General features: G+C 36.8%; 1 protein-coding gene across 7 annotated transcripts in view; it reads right to left on the bottom strand.

Moving 5' to 3' along the window:
• The window catches only part of LOC144611586 (putative RNA-binding protein Luc7-like 2), a 57335-nt gene that overhangs the window by 29785 nt on the left and 9835 nt on the right, over positions 1 to 17715 (bottom strand). For 2 of the 7 annotated variants that reach the window (XM_078430782.1, XM_078430784.1), the window contains exons 2-4: positions 13352 to 13422; positions 4612 to 4706; positions 1622 to 1720 (exon numbers count right to left, since the gene is read on the bottom strand). In XM_078430782.1, the coding sequence (XP_078286908.1) occupies positions 1622 to 1717 (96 nt within the window). In that variant the 5' untranslated portion in view covers positions 1718 to 1720; positions 4612 to 4706; positions 13352 to 13422. Of the gene's footprint in view, positions 1 to 1621; positions 1721 to 4611; positions 4707 to 5861; positions 6825 to 13298; positions 13318 to 13351; positions 13423 to 17715 lie in introns of those variants that run through there. The other 5 variants (XM_078430777.1, XM_078430779.1, XM_078430781.1 and 2 more) reach the window with 4 other exon arrangements.

The raw sequence follows: 17715 nt of genomic DNA, 5'->3' as shown, positions 1-17715 counted from the left end.
ATTCAGGCGATCAAGTTGATGCTGGGTGATCCATGTAATATTCTTCTTTTATAGGTTTAATGTAAAGATTATGGGAGAGTTTAAAGCTTTGTTAGTCCATTTCAGAGGAATTTAAGAATCAGTATCTCTGGAGGACATGGATAGGTGATGTTTTGGGTCTGGACACTTTACTGCAAATTCAGTTTTGGTATTATGATGATGATCTAAAGTGAATTTTTATACTTTGGGTAATAAAAAAACAATGGTTTTAAAATGTTTAGCATTTATTCGTAGAAAAGTTTAAAGGGCGCAGTTTGGCTCCAACTGTAAGCAGCCAGAGAGTACATCCAGAAGTCTATGCACTAGCCTGGGCACCACCTTACAGAGAGTATAAATTAACTTGCAAAAGGGTTAATTTGCAGGTTCACTAGCATGTCACTAGATGTCCATGGGTTAAATTTTGCTATCAACAAATGTTATAACCCTTAAAATACAGAATGCTGGGCAGTGATTTGATTTATATTTTTAGGATTCTGAAAGGAACATTTGTGCTTCGATGTTGAAACAAAAGTGGAAAAAATATTAAAGATCTACTTTGTGAGATTCAACAACTCTAGGCAAATATCAATGATATTGGAATGCACAGCATGTCTGAGCAAGGTTGTGAAGAAAGGTCTCGACCCGAAACGTCACCCATTCCTTCTCTCCCGAGATGCTGCCTGACCTGCTGAGTTACTCCAGCATTTTGTGAATAAATACTTGTGATATCAATACCAGTTTCTGCTGAATTTGAGAGCAGTTGTGCAAGGTCCACTGAGATCCCTATTATCCTTGTGTGCAGAGGTTCACCTGCACCTCCTCCAACCTCATCTACTGTACCCGCTGTTCCAAGCATCAACTTCTCTACATCGGCGAGACCAAGCGCAGGCTCGGCGATCGTTTCGCTGAACACCTCCACACAGTCCGCCTTAACCAACCTGATCTCTCGGTGGCTCAGCACTTCAACTCCCCCCTCCCATTCCCAATCTGACCTTTCTGTCCTGGGCTTCCTCCAATCTGACCTTTCTGTCCTGGGCTTACGCTGAGGTCCAGCGTAAATTGGAGGAACAGCGCCTCATATTTTGCTTGGGTAGTTTACACCGCAGTGGTATGAACATTGACTTCTCTAACTTCAGATAGTCCCTGCTTTCCCTCTCTATCCCCTCCCCCATCGCAGTTCTCCCACTAGTCTTCCTGTCTCTGACTGCATCCTATCTTTGTCCCGCCCCCTCCCCTGACATCAGTCTGAAGAAGGGTCTCGACCAGAAAAGTCACCCATTCCTTCTCTCCAGAGATGCTACCTGACCCGTTGAGTTACTCCAGCATTTTGTGTCTACCTCCCTATTATCCTTGCAGTGTATTGGATTTCATTAAATTATTCCAACAAATTAGCTAAGTAGTCTATAATTTGAAACACAACATATTTTCTTTAAAAAAAATTTAAACAACTAAAACCCTAATTGGAAATGGAAGATGGCAATTGTTAATCACTTTAAAGATTTCTCATCTTGACGTCGAGTAAGAACATACAATAAGGAATAGAAAAAAACAATATTCCTAACGTTTGTGCCAATTAATAATAATTAATCACATGACTACTTACATCCATTTCAAAAAAGTGGTCCTTCAACTTGGAGGCAATTTCATAGTCTGCTCTTAGTGCAAGGTCATGAACCTTTGTGCATTCTCCAAGGTCCATTCGCTGTAGGAAAACAGATTTTTCTTTGTATTACTAACTAATCAATATTAAATATCAAACAAAAATACTAAACTGTTCCGCACCAAAGAGACAATAGAAAATAATGGATGGTTATAATCAAATATAAGGAACCATTTGCAGCTACATTTAAAGCAGCAAATGATTTAAGGACTCAGCATGGAGAAATTTCTACAGCAAAACAAGTGGTAAGTTGCTCATCAAGACTAAAATGAAAGTAGAAATGCCTTATTTCCACTGAAATAATGTTGCGTCAAATCAGTGCATCACAAAGTTATTTTACACAAGTTCCTTATTTACACTGTGAAGATGAGGGAGCTGTTTAGGTGACAGTACAGGTCTCTTGCTTCCAACAGGCTGAGACAGTCTTTTCTTGTTAATCTGACACAATGTGCTACACTGTGTGGGATTATCGAATATGTCAGATGTACGAATTTTAAGTTCTCACAGATAATTGACTCAATGACTGACAATAATGGAGAATCCTCTGCTACAATTTAAAGGTTATTATTGCTCAGAAAGATGTCTGATTAACGTTAGAAGTGGAATGAGCTACGATAAACCTTTCCCAAAGTCATAAAATCTGCAGAATAGCTCATACGAGGTTAATTATAACCAAGTAAACCAACAGTAATGAGTATCCTGAAATGGTAGAAATATGTGCAATAAATCTCGAACTGCGGAACAGGTAGTACCCCAGAGGCTCCGAACCCTAGTACGTTGCCCAAGCCACCCAGTGAGAAGAAAATATTCATGTGAGAATAGTGTAACAAGTAACTGCACTTCCAAAAGCTGCAGCCACTTCAATGTCAAACTTGACTTGTATTTAATGCTGTTAAAGCCAGCTAATGAATAAACATTTGTCTAACATTTGTTTTAGATTCTGAGCACATCATGATAATATGAAGGTATTTTTAGCAGGTGTTGTGGGCTGTTATCGGAGTGATCGAAGTACGGTCATTTATAAGCTTGGTATATACGGCACAAAATAATTACTCTCAGGGTGAATGATAGGGCAGTGAGTTGAATGAAGAGTTGAAGGCACGTGGCCTGAAAGTTTTGCTTTGCACTGACTGTCAGTTAAACAATTGAAATATAATGCTAAATCAACTATCGGTTTTGAAAAAAAAATTGTCTGAGTCGGAATAGGAATTGTAAATTAATGAGAATATCTATGGTGAATTAAAATCTGTTACACACGGGTTAGTGTTGGATAGTGAATATTCCAGAATAATGAGTGTAGGATTAGCAATAATTTACCATATCTGAAGAAAATGCAAAAGTTTCCCCGGCTAAGCTTGTGCCCCCTGCCCTCTCCCCCCCCCCTCCTAACAATATTCCAGAGTAACTTTTAAAACAAAAGCCATGGGTTGAAAGTTTATTTTAAATGAAGATACGTTGTTTCTTCTTAAAGCATCATAAATTATTTATAGTTAACTCACTACTGAACCGATTTACAGTGTGCTTAATTATAGATTTTGTTTTCTATGCCAGAACAAAACATAGCAACTGCAGCCTTGGAAGCCTGAAGCCTGCTTAACTTGTTCAACAATAACATTCTTGGTATCCAGGAATGGATTTAAGGTCTCTGCCTAAAGAAACATTTACATTCTTATAACCACTTTCAGCACTTTAGGATACTCCAAAATTATTTACAAGCAATATAGCACTTCTGAACTATGGTTTTAACAACCACACAAGCTTCTCGAACAAAGGTGCATAGACTATGCAGATCGTTGAGCCTATTTAAATAAGATCTTGTCCAATTAGTACCCTAACATATTAATTTGTGTTAATCATGCAATAGTTACATTTGATACTCAACATCCAAAAACTTATGAGCGATCGGAGTCCCAATTACCATTTGCCGATGTAAGCAAAGGGTGTTTCCCAATTTAAAATTCTCAGATCTTTCCCTTCTTCTGAAATCCTTCCTCAGTGAAATTGTTCCTCTGCATTTGCACTACATAATCCTTTAATGCTTAAAGGATTAAATTATCCATTATTTAATTTACTGCACATTATAATTGGATATTTATATGGTTCTCTGTTTGTCAGATTTCTACTTTTCACTAAATTTGTTAAATTATAGCTAATATCTGGAAGCTAGCTTTTTGACATGTTAGTTGGTTTTGTGCATTGTCATTTCTGAAACAGCAATAAAACCGTCCCAATTATATTCTCGAACTTTGATTGCCTTTGTTACACCCACTCGTTGAATTAAAATTTACAATTGTAACTACTTTGTTTCTAATTTGTAAATTATACATTCACTCTTGCCCATGTTAGTGGTGTCAAAATTCTCAGATAACTACCAGGGCCTCATATCTTTACTATTCTTCAGTTACACATCTGCCTTTTCACCGTCACCAAACTTTCCATTGTTTTCCCCATCTTTTTCCAATTATTCTAATAATATAAAAATCTTGCAGCCTGGAAAATTTAGATGTTAATATTGCCCAGTTGGTAGCCAAGATCCCATAATTAGTCATAATATAAACTTTAAAGCAGTTCAAGCCTCTAGGTAATCTATTTCACTTCTTATGCTGCACATTTCTGATCTATATACATTATTTTTAATTGTCCAACTACCTCCACCTTGCTCATGCAACTACATGGTTCCCCGCATAAAAAGACAGCACTAGCAGGCTTAGGGGTCTAAATTTGTTGTTAAAAGTAAAGTGAAGCATAGTCTATCAAAGATAACCAATTAAGGAGGTACGTTGGTGGGTTCCATTTTTATTACAAAATGTTCCTGGTGTCAGAAAAATAACAGTAAGAGATGTTTAAAATTAATAAAGGAATAAAATTGTTGTTCTAAGGATTTGATTAATTTCAAAGCGAAAAGGGTATATTTGGTTAACAAAATAGTTTACCGTTCCAGAAAGAATGTCATGTGGGCAGCAGTTCAGGAGATGACTCTTGCAGACTCGATCGTCTGTAAATCTGATTCTCTGCCGACTGGCATCTCCTGTAATACACGGGTCATAGTGCAAAACAAGGTTAAACAGGAAATTAGGAATCACAATAAGTAACAAGTTATTCTAGTCTCTCCCTCTGACAAAGTATGTTTCCAATACCTTGTGCCTTTCCCCAAATTCAATGGACAATTTAAACTAAATAATATACAATGAGTTCATAATACCGCTCATTGATTGTACAATATTCAGTCTGAAGATATTTTCAATAATATTACCAAACCCACAGCTATTGAAACTCCAGTTGCTTTTTTGCCAAACAGGTCCTTAGAACAAAAAATATGATATAGTAATTAAACATTATACTTTGAATATAGAGTCCAAGCTCCTTGGAAAATTTAACATCCAACGTCCTCCTACCTGATCGTTTATTTGACATGGCATATCTCCAGGTAGTTAGGAAAATCAAGACAGTTGCTTTTTGCATATCCAGTGACTGCTTGATATTAACTTATTCATAACTATAGGACTCTATGAAAGTAAAATAATTTTTATAAAATTGCACTGGAGCAATAGATTTGATTAAAAGTTAAAACAGTTTTAAAATAGAATATTACATTTAAACATATGAACAAATTGGGACTATATCTGAAACAACGAGCTTCAGAAATTAATTACCGAAGCTGAAAATATAATCACTGCTATCCCCAGCTATAATAGTGTCTTCTATTATAGAAGCTAGTGTATCCACTTAAATTTTTGCCAGTACCAAGGCATACACGGAATATTTATTATTGTAGAACCACAACATTCCAGAGACTACTACCATCAAACATATTACCATTCCAAAAAGTGGACTTCGCTCTGCATTATGATACCATAGGAACACTGTAGCTAGCACCCGGGTATTGCCAGAAAGCACTATATATCAACAGCAGCATTAGTGGGGACTCCTACATCACACCTCAATTGAAGAATTTTCCCTTCCCATATAGGAAGTGAACATTCTTCAACATCTGGTTAGGATTTCATTGGTTTTACCGCAAGATCCAATGCAAATGCAGTAGTCTTCTACAGACATTTCTTTTGAAGTCTGGACTTGCAGGGCAAGGCAGCCATCGGAAACATACTTTTACACCCAAGTACATTTTATTGTCGGCAAGAATTACAAATCACACAGATGATTTCAGTTGTTTCAGGCAACTTGCATTTTAAGAGGTCATCGACCAGTCTTTTGTAAAAAGGTTCCAGGCAAGTACCATGTCTTGGAAATAAAACCTGTGGGAAAAGTAACTTTGTGATAACTAAAAATCTGGCAACAAATTACACCAACTGCAAGGGAAAGAAGCCCACCAATAAAAGTGCCAGTCTATCTGGACTGTGCATGCTTAGAGAGCAGTGTGCATAACATTGTACCACAAATTAATTTCAAACTTACTGGAACAGGCAAAGAGGTCCATATCAACAGATTTAGTAAAAGGAAGTCTGAACTCCTTGTCCTACCTTCAGAGAAACAAGAGGAAATGTTTCATCCGAATGAAGCTCCTTAGAGATTTAAAGAGGTCGCACTACCACTTGAAGCAACTTAAATGACTGACTGAACTCCATTTTAGACTGCAATCATGCCAAAACAACCAAATTAAAATTAGGATTCCAATTTAAGTAAGGGTATTCAGAGGCGGTCACTTACAGTATTCTCCATACTGACCTGATTCGAACCCACTTTATACACCTGCCCACGCACTTCTTTCATCTAGCTGCATTGGAGCCATTACATATGAGAGCGATAACGGACAGGAGAAAAACACATTGAAATCACATAAAACTAAAAAAAATAAAAAAAAGATGAAAACACCACTGAGAAGACGAGTTATAAATACATTATAAATCACCATCCAGTATTTTATAACCTCAATTATGTCACAGAAGTGCAGTGCGTTCACTTGTCTAGACTACTCCAAGCAGTTAACTTGTTAATTCTAAACCCACGTGGCAAAATTTAGAATGCTGTTACAAAAAAAAAGCACATGGGAAATAACATAAGCTCCATTAAGATCACACGCCAAACAATATGCAAATCTTCACAAATATAGTTTTGGTAGTTGCATCACCCTACCCTACAGATCCTGTGTTGCAGTGGTCCAAACATAGACCGCATGCCAGGTGAACTCCTGTGAGAGTAAAGCATTGTTTAATGGATATAAACTGCTCATAGAAAAACATGAGTTAAAGATATCTTCAAAAAAATTACACATTAATAAACCAGAAACTGCACGGTTGACTTTGTCTCAACTACATGACCATCATTAATTCCCCATTCCACTATCCACAATTCTATACATAGTTCTTTTCCAAGACATGATACCTCATGGAATTCTCAGTCCAGTGAAAAAAGCTATATGAAATCAACTGCAAAAAATCCTTGTTTTTTTTTTAGAACAGAGGAGTAAAAAATTAATTGGAAAGCTTGCAAAATGAGAATACACACTGCGAGGACACCAGCCTCCATCTCTTCCACTATTAGTGACTCAGCTGCAGTGTTTTACACCCTGGATGTTGGGAAGTTAAAAAAGGGGAGAGTGTTCAGTGTTACACACCTGTAAGACGGGACTTGCACTAATCACACATCAAGTAAAAATGAAACTAAATTACCTAACTTTTTTCTTTTAAACAATATATTCAAAATAGTAACAGTAAACACAGTTGATTTTACAGTTTACTTCTCTGAAGGCCATTCCAAATTAAAATGTAGGTTTTTTTGTTGCACTGCACAACTGTGAGAAAGATTATTTCTCATACACTGGAGACAACTCAAGGCTATTAATAAAATTACACTTTTATCCCACACGTGTTCTAATCAGAACAGTTTCTATTAAACTTTTCTAATTTGAAATTCCAAAAGCTTAAAGGAAAATGCAAAATGAATTGGATATTTTTACCTAAAGATTAAATTAGGATAAGAAAATTCAATGTTGAGGAACAGTGCGGAGAGCTTAAAAACCAACAGAATGCACATTAGCTGTTCTTGGCTTCTGGTTAATTGTTTGATTCAGTCCTAGTTCTGATAAGAGCTCACATAGAATGCCATACCCAATAGTTTGATACTTTTTCCAAACAAGCCTTGACATTAATATTTGTAAAAAAATAAAATTGAATTCCAAAATATGAACCACTTCAGCTTAATTGATAGATTATTTGCTATAATTTTGAATAGCCAATTCCAATTTCTGGAAAGATTAGGCAGAAATGATTGGTATAGCAATCAGGTTTAAACCGTGAGCCTATCCATTTTCCAATGTATATTTTATACCAATTATTTGGCAAACAAGTGCCAGATACACTAAATTCTAATCTGTAGATCAGAAATGTATTAATTATGGAACAAACTAACTAAAAGGTCATTAATAAAGAGCTGGCAATAAGAAACTGAAACAAGATAGTGCAGACATTTTTGCAGAAAATACAAACGTTAGACCATATTTGATAGACAAATTTGATAGATTTGGAGTAACTCTGCGGGATAGGCAGCATCTCTGGAGAGAAGGGATGGGCGACCTTTTAGGTCAAGACCCTTCTTCAGACAGAGTCAGGGAAGAGGGAGACATAGAGATATGGAAGAGCAATGTGTGGAAATGAGAGATCGGCCGAGTGCTCGTTTAGCTGAACACCACCGCTCAGTCCGCCTCGGCCTATGTGATTTCCCGGTTGCTAAACACTCCCCTTCCTAGTTTGACCGTCCTGTCCTGGGCCTCCCCCACTGTCAGAATGAAGCCACATGCAAATTGGACGAACTGCACCTCATATTTTGCTTGGACAGCTTACAACCCAGCGCTATGAACATTGACTTCTCGAACTTCAAGTACAGTGTCCTCCATAATGTTTGGGACAAAGACCCATCATTTATTTATTTGCCTCTGTGCTCCACAATTTGAGATTTGTAATAGAAAAAAATCACATGTGGTTAAAATGCAGATTTTATGAAAGGCCATTTTTATACATTTTGGTTTCACCATGTAGAAATCACAGCTGTGTTTATACATAGTCCCCCCCCCCCCCATTTCAGGGCACCATAATGTTTGGGACACATGGCTTCACAGGCGTTTGTAATTGCTCAGGTGTGTTTAATTGCCTCCTTAATGCAGGTATAGGAGAACTCTCAGCACCTAGTCTTTCCATCACCTCTGGAAACTTATATTGCTGTTTATCAACATGAGGACCAAAGTTGTGCCAATGAAAGTCAAAGAAGCCCTGATGAGACTGCGAAACAAGAATAAAATTGTTACAGACATCAGCCAAGCCTTAGGCTTACCAAAATCAACTGTTTGGAACATCATTAAGAAGAAAGAGAGCACTGGTGAGCTCACTAATCGCAAAGGGACTGGCAGGCCAAGGAAGACCTCCACAGCTGGGGAGAGAAGAATTCTCTCTATAATAAACAAAAATCCCCAAACGCCTGCCCGACAGATCAGAAACACTTTTCAGGAGTCAGGTGCGGATTTGTCAAAGACCACTGCCCGCAGAAGACTTCATGAACAGAAATAGAGGCTACACTGCAAGATGCAAACCACTGGTTAGCCGCAAAAATAGGATGGCCAGGTTACAGTTTGCCAAGAAGTACTTGAAAGAGCAACGACAGTGCTGGAAAAAGGTCTTGTGGACAGACACGATGAAGATTAACTTATATCAGAGTGATGGCAAGAGCAAAGTATGGAGAGAAGGAACTGCCCAAGATCCAAAGCATACCATCTCATCTGTGAAACACGGTGGTGGGGGTGTTATGGCCTGGGCATGTACGGCTGCAGAAGGTACTGGCTCACTTATCTCCATTGACGATACAACTGCTGATGGTAGTAGTATAATGAATTCTGAAGTGGATAGACACATCCTATCTGCTCAAGTTCAAACAAATGCCTCAAAACTCATTGGCCGGCGGTTCATTCTACAGCAAGCCAATGATCCCAAACATAATGCAAAAGCAACAAGGGAGTTTTTCAAAGCTACAAAATGGTCAATTCTCAAGTGGCCAAGTCAATCATCTGATCTGAACCCAATTGAGCATGCCTTTTATATGTTGAAGGAACAAATTGAAGGGCACCAAGCTGCCAAAACAAGCATGAGCTAAAGATGGCTGCAATACAGGCCTATCAGAGCACCACCAGAGAAGACACGCAGCAACTGGTGATGTCCATGAATCGCAGACTTCAAGCAGTCATTGCATGCAAGGGATATGCAACAAAATACTAAATATGACTACTTTCATTTACATGACATTGCTGTGTCCCAAACATTATGGTGCCCTGAAATGGGGGAGCTATGTATAAACACTGCTGTAATTTCTACATGGTGAAACCAAAATGTTTAAAAATGGCCTTTATTACAATCTGACAATGTGCACTTTAACCACATGTGATTTTTTCTATTACAAATCTCAAATTGTGGAGTACAGAGGCAAATAGATAAATGATGGGCCTTTGTCTCAAACATTATGGAGGGCACTGTAACCCTTGCTTTCCCTCTCTATCCCCCCCCCCCCATCCTAGTTCTCTGACTAGTTTCACTGTCCCCCGATTAAATTTTATTGATTGTATGCCATGTTGTCACCTTCCCCACCGCGATGATCCAGTCTACATTTTCCTTGTGCTTTGTCCCCTTTGATTTCTTGTTTACGCACCTTACCCTTCCATATCTCTGTCTCCCTCTCCCGTACTCTGTCTGAAGAAGGGTCTCGACCCAAAACGTCACCCACTCCTTCTCTCCAGAGATGCTGCCTGTCCCGCTGAGTTACTCCAGAATTTTGTGTCTATCTTCGGTGTAAACCAGCATCTGCAGTTATCTGTTTTCTAAAAAGTTATTCTCCACAACTGATGCAGCTCATTTCCAAGCAATAACATGCTTAGCATCATTTAGATCCAGGATTCAAGGCGCATTTTAATATTCTAATTCTTAAACAGAAAGTTATTGGGTATATTTGCTATTTGCAAAAGAATAAAAGACCCAAAAGTAGTGAGTCTTCTGACGAAATTAAATCAAACATTGGCAATGTTTCAATATTTGAAAAAAACTGTTTTTACAATCATTCAGAAAATATTCATGTTTGATGGAATAATACTGACATTCTACATGAATACTGCTGGAGAATGTGCATGTGTATAGATTAGGTACCGCAGAGATGTAGTACCTTTTCTTTTCTATAGCTTGGCCATCATGTCCTGGTTATCTAAACTGACTTTTGATTAATCAAGACTACAAAATTCACAATTCAGAGCTGTAAACCTCAACTATCTTAACAATATTTTCATCATCAAACTTTGCAAGTTAAACTATGAAATCAAATAAGCAAGTTGCACAACACTTAGAAATCTAACTCAATCTAAATTCAACTTGTGACAAATTAGGAAGCAATTTCAAAGTGAATGTACAAAATTAATTATATTTCTAGTTTTAGACATCAATGCATTTAGTCCAGAAATGCTCGTGTGAAAACTGCACTGAAACTAACACATTTCACATCACCTTTCAACCAGGATGTGTACATCCAAACAGTTCATGCAATGAGCATTGTACAGAATCTAGGGACGAAACAGTGACAAATAAACCTCTAGTTGTGTTTAATCAACAAATGTACCCAATATCTTACAATACAACAATTATACCAAAGGAGCACATTGTCAAGTCTTGTTTGATACGTATGCACCAAACTATTGTATATAACAATTCTATGCACTCTTTCTTCAATTAAATTTAGGTGTATAATGTTCTTTGACTAATAAATGATCTTGGGGTCTATGACATTAAGATCATTAGTTGCAGAAAGAAATCTATTACTAAGTTACTACATTGAAGCAATTAAGGCCACTTGATTTAAAACTGGAGCTATTTTTATGTTTAAAATGCAGCATTATATCTAGTTCTGATAAGAGAAAAAAAAGCAGTCAAATTGCAGATTTAAACAAATTATAGAAAAGCTCATACACCACCGTAAAACATTCCACTAAACTCCCAACCTAATCAAAGGAATATTCTCGAGTAATTGTTAATCTTCAAGATTTTAGTTTTAACCTAGATGCAACGGATAAACAATTTTAAAACAGTTGAAAGACGAGCTTTCAACATGGAGAAAATATTTTCAGATACAAGATATGTTTCTTGAAAAAAACTGATGAACTGCTCCCCTCCCCAACTTACGTTCCACTCAGAGATTGCTGAGTTCACATTCCTCACATGGAGTCCTCGAAAAGGTCAGCTCCTCCAGAGATTAGCAGGAGAGAAAGCAGCAACACAAAAGATCTGAATGCTTTCTACTCCACAGCATGAAAAATTATGGTGGGGATGATAGTTATTTTTAGTTGTATTAACAAATTATTAACTTCTCCTGGCAGAAATAACTAGGAACAAGGTAGTGAGAAACCACTGGCTGAAATACAACTTATGATGAACCATAATGCTGTATTTCTAACTACTTTCATTACTCAAACTGGTTCAACTAATATTGTGAAGTTCTTTTTTTAAATGATTTGCATTCACAATAAACATTTTTAAAAATGAACAACAATTCCACAGAAGATTCAAGTCGATTAGATGCTGCAAAAACAATACCTGCTGCTCTAGGACAATGAGAAAGAATATCAAGTTTTAAGGGAGGGCTGTTCCAAATTTTAATTCTGTGACACGGATCAAATTTTTCTTTGCACTTTATTATGCCAGTAGCTCTGCCCACTTGCAATTTCCAAAAATAATACAGGAATAAATTTTGATCATAGGTCCGTTGCACACGACTCTTCCCACTTTCTAGGAAAAAATATTTGGAAGCTTAAAACTAAAACTGGATTAAATGAGAAGCAAAATATTTTGTCTTCCTTCCACCTGAAAGTAAGACACATAGTAGACAGGACAAACAAGATGTGCAGAGCCGATTTGAGTGTAAATCTTTCTCTGTTCCAAACAGTTCCTCTCACTGTGAGGGAGGAGAGTCTCAGGTTTCCCAAAAGTTAAAAATTAGTTTCATTCCATGATTGTGCATCTAACAAAGTATGGATATGATATGGCAAAATTATTTAGATGCGCACTATCAGGTTTTATTCATTCATTGAAGAAGTTTGACTACTGGTGACGATTCAGTCTGTAAATTCAGGCTTTGCCAGAACCACCTGTCACCTTGGAGGTGCACCATCAGGTGCAATTTGGTTATCTGCAGAGTGCAACCTAGAGTTGAAAAGAACATTCTTTTCTGAAGCAATAATGAAATTTTACTGCTGATTTTTGTAGCTAGATGGGGTTTTTTGTGCACTATAAAGTCAATTTGGCTCCTCCTTTGTCCTGGAGAAAAAAACTTCATTAAGTGGCAAACCCAAATAGCAAATCTGTGTTAAAACAATAAAAATATACTCCTCCTTGAATTGCTCCAGTACTCATCTTGTGATAAGTAAACAATGCAACTAAAATCACACCAGGTATCCAGTAATTACTGGTCCCCATTTAAATCTAGTGGTCTCAAATTGTTGCTTGTAGATTAGTAATAGTGTTCCTCTAAAAAGTAAACCTACATATCAAATTGGTCTGGCCAGAGTTGATACTGCATTGCAGACTACTCATTTTCCACTGTTGTGTACACCGTATCTTTGTATATTGTCGCTATTAAAACTGACCGTTTCCTTGTCCACATTTATTAACACAGCTGGAAAAATTAGTCATGACTCACGGCTCGATGAACGTGGGGTGTTTCTGTAACTCCCTTGCAGACTGAAGTAGGCAGGCAAAGATACACTGAACCTTTATAAATAAAACAAGGGGCCAAATTGTTCAGTTTGTATATGTAAAAAAAGAGCAACGCCCAGCAAATTCAACAATGCATCTAACTGCAGTATTACATGCCCTGAAAGGGAGAAAAAACCCCTCTGTAGTTACATGCAACCCACAGGATTTAAATATGTCATTTTCCTTCCAATTTAGGTAATCAATTTTTGACTTTAGAAAGCCTCATGAACTCAGTTGAACACCCTCCACCCCCATTTAAATTATTCCCCACGCCACCCCAATTCCATACCCTGTTATTTGAACTACTAAGTATTTCGAAATAAATAACGATCCATCTTCACCCAAAAAAGCTATCTGAGAATGCACCAAATGTTTGAAAAGCTGTCTTTTTTCAAAAAATAAATTGAAATATATTGAATGCCATGAGAAACAGAGATTATTGATTAGCAGCTTTAATCCAATCTTTTAAATCCAATCATAAAGAATGGTCACTTGAACTATCAACAAATATTCAGGTCGTATTCAGTTGTTTTTTTGTAATGATCTAACCATTTTCTAACTGGCAAATAAACCATTGTTTCTGTTTCAACCAACTCTGCATTGCATAAACGCCTGCAATCATAATAATAATTCAGCACTTTGGCCAAGGTGTAGACTTCTGCTCAGACTCATTAATCCCCCTTTCCCTCATCTTGCCTTTGCTGGATCTGGGAGGCCTTGCTGACCAAGATGATCCCCACGCTAATCAACAACATTCCAAATTTTGGAATGGGGTGATGTGGGCAGGAGAGAAACATCACACGTGACTCCTCTGGATTTTATTAATACAGCTTGTAGAGCCCCACTCCAGCTATGCCATCTGTCAAAGCTGAAGTTTGATTTCAACAATGGCAAACTATGGAGAATGAAATGATTTTTTAAAAATCAATTAAAAGTATAAATAAAAGCATCAAACAAATTATTAAAGATTATAATTTACCTTGGTTCTTTCCTTTCTTCACTGCAGCCCTAGAATTGCCATTCCAATGAATGGGTTCATAGATTCTGCTCAGGGCTCCAAGAACAGATTCTCCAATGTAAGTATTGGAGGACCTCAGCACGCTCCTGCTCATTAGGGAGTCCAACGGCAGAGGCCAGCTGGTAAGCATGACACCTCTGCATTCACGCAGCAGTCCCAAAACCTACCAGCATTAATGTTGAGAAATACCAGTCATTCAGCACAGAACTGAATCGATACTACTTCATTATTGTCCAGTATTCATTTTGCCAATTGGTGGGGATTGTCCTGAAAAGTGGCTTCAATTTAATGACAAATTAAGATATGTGTATGCAGAGTTAACGCTAGACTAATTTGATGCATAATGAACAGTTTCATTAACCAGGGTAAAATGTTCACATCAAATCAAAAGTTTGGGAGCTGATGCATATTTTTGTGGGCAGCTTCTTCCCCTCTGTCATCAGGTGCCTGAACAGTCCTTCCATAAGAAAAGGGCATTGTCTCTACCCCATAGCGGACATTGCACTATGTCTATGGAACTGTTGCCCTACAATGCTGAGAACTATATTCTGCACTCTGTATCTTACCCTTTGCTCTATCTATTTTACTTGAGTTTGACTTGATTGCATTTATGTATAGTATTATTTGATGTGATTGGATAGCATGCAAAACAAAGCTTTTCACTGTACCTCAGTACACATAATAATAAACCTAAATCATAGGAATAAATACACCTTACTCAATTTCATCAGAACAACTGCTCTGCCAAGATTCAACTTTGCTTGTTTGTACTGCTGAAGAAAATTTCATCACCAATAAACAGTCCAGTACAATCAAAATTTGAATAATATCCTACAATTCGAGCTTTGAATGTACAAAATGCCACAGCCAACTGTGTAACAAAATATCCTTACCAGAGCGCAAAAATAACAGTGAACTAAAGCAACATATCTCAACTGACAATCTGGACACAAGGTGAGACCCCTAATGCCCCATATTAGGAATACTATAGAAAACATAGACCAATAAACTAACAATCGTGTAACATAAAAAAAATGTTTTTCATTCCTAGTAGTTTCCCCTCCTGCATCAACTTCACATGAAGACAGACTCCATTACTCATGTCAACATTCCTTTCTGCTCATCAGCCATAGAAAAAAGATAAACATTTGATTGTTCCTCCCTGCATGCAAATGCCCATCTATAATTGGGAAAAACTCTGGGAACGATGGTTGGAAAATGGAACTGAACACAGAGATTTCGGGCAACTGAATCATCCTACTACAATTAGAGAGCAGTCCCGAAATATGATCTACCTCATTGACCCTCGGACTATCTTTGATCAGACTTTACTGGCTTTAGCTTGCACTAAATGTTACTTCCTTATCATGCATCTATACACTGTCAATGGCTCGATTGTAATCACGTATTGTCTTTCCGCTGACTGGTTAGCACACAACAAAAGCTTTTCACTGTAACTCGGTACACGTTGACAATAAACTGAACTGAGATTTGTCAATGTTAACCACAATAGTACAAAATTAGGCTAATTAGTGTTACAAGCATATTTCACTCCTCTGTAGCATTCATGAAATGATTGTTTTGGCAAGATACCATCTAGAATTATGGCTGGCAAATCAGTACAAGGCTTGCCACCATGGATAATCAATAATGCTAATACTCTATGAAACTTTTGTTCAAACTGTCAGTTGAAATGTGATTATATTCTACCTATGTTTCTATATCCCATTTTAATATGAACACCTTGGTACGGGTACACTTAGTGAGACAAAAACCAACAGCAACTACATGAAAACTACAAGATACTAAAATAACATCATTAAACTGATGTTTTCTGATGAAAATTATTGTTACTTTTCTAAAAAAAATTATTGCATGCAACCTGATTTATTGGTACATGCTGTGACTTTATTAAAAAAAAACATATCTGGAATGATGCTTTTAAATATTTAAGTATCTGCAAATAACTGTTACTGAAAAATCATTCCAGAAAAAGTTAGAGGGCATTAATTGTTGGGTATTATTTTAAAAAGGCTCAGAGAAGTTTGAAAACAGCAATGAATGTAAACAAATGATTCAATCAAAATGTTTCACCATTTGTAACTACAGATCAGATGTAATAAAGCTAAGTGCACAATAACAGATGATTTACATCACAATATGCCTCAAAGCATCACTCCATAGCTAGTTTTCAAGATGTTCATTGGGATCGCACAATATTCTAAATTTATTAAAACCCTAGAACTTCTGCACAACACGTTCCTTGTGAATACAACTCCTGATCCATTAGTCAAAAAAAAATTATACCCATCTAGAGCATAGTCAGTTCCTTTAAAATTATCAAAGCATTAGGCGATTTTCAATTTAATAAAAGCTGCATAGATTTATTTTAAATGTTATATGGCCACATGGTTATTAACCACTTATTATAATTAGCCATAATATTGTTCTTCAAAGCACTTTCATAATAAGTGAAAATGTGGTTTCTTCAGGATTGGATAGAATTGAATATTATCTGGTAAAATGTAGAAAATTGGTGTACATAATTACAAACAGATTAAAAAGACTTCCTAAAACATGTTCAACACCAGTTCCTTTGCTGTTAGAGCCACATTAAATATATTTTATTTTATTGTCCAGAATTAGTTCCCTCCGATATTATGTTCATAATGAGATTTTACTAATTTTGTGGGTTCCAAAACAATGGGGTAACAGGACACTACATCCATTGAATAAATAGTCAAATCTAATAAAGGGTACAGAAAACAAAATTGAAATCTTATTGAAATGAGGTACACAGCATTGCAGAAGGAAGATCCTGACCACTGCTTCACTAACACAAAGCAAGTGTAGAATTCCTTTAGATTTTACTTTAAATTTCAGAGATACAGCATGGAAACAGGCCCTTTGGCACACAGACTCAGCGCCAACCAGTGACCACCCCGTACACCCGCACTATCCCACACAATGTTTAGCTTTGAAATCAGTCACAAGCAACTGGTGTATGCGCTACTTTGACACTACTGGGTTTCAATTGGTTATTGATTGTCGCAAAATCTTTAAATGTTGATCTAACAAGAATACAGAATTTCTGCCAACTTTATTCTTTTTTCTGCACTCATAATGGAAATTGTCTATGTAAAAATGCCATGTTGCAAATGCAACCATAACAATATCATGAGGGCAAAAGTATATAGCATCAAGTTTGTGCAGCCTGCTTCTATTATGAATGTTAATTTAAGAATTCATAATAGAAATATTTAAATAGTGTATACCTTTAAAATGGGAAT

The sequence above is a fragment of the Rhinoraja longicauda genome, chromosome 40 (genome assembly GCF_053455715.1).
Source record: "Rhinoraja longicauda isolate Sanriku21f chromosome 40, sRhiLon1.1, whole genome shotgun sequence".
Classification (NCBI taxonomy): Eukaryota; Metazoa; Chordata; class Chondrichthyes; order Rajiformes; family Arhynchobatidae; genus Rhinoraja; species Rhinoraja longicauda.
Note: the sequence above shows the minus strand (reverse complement) of the source record. Positions and strands in the feature narration are given on the sequence as shown.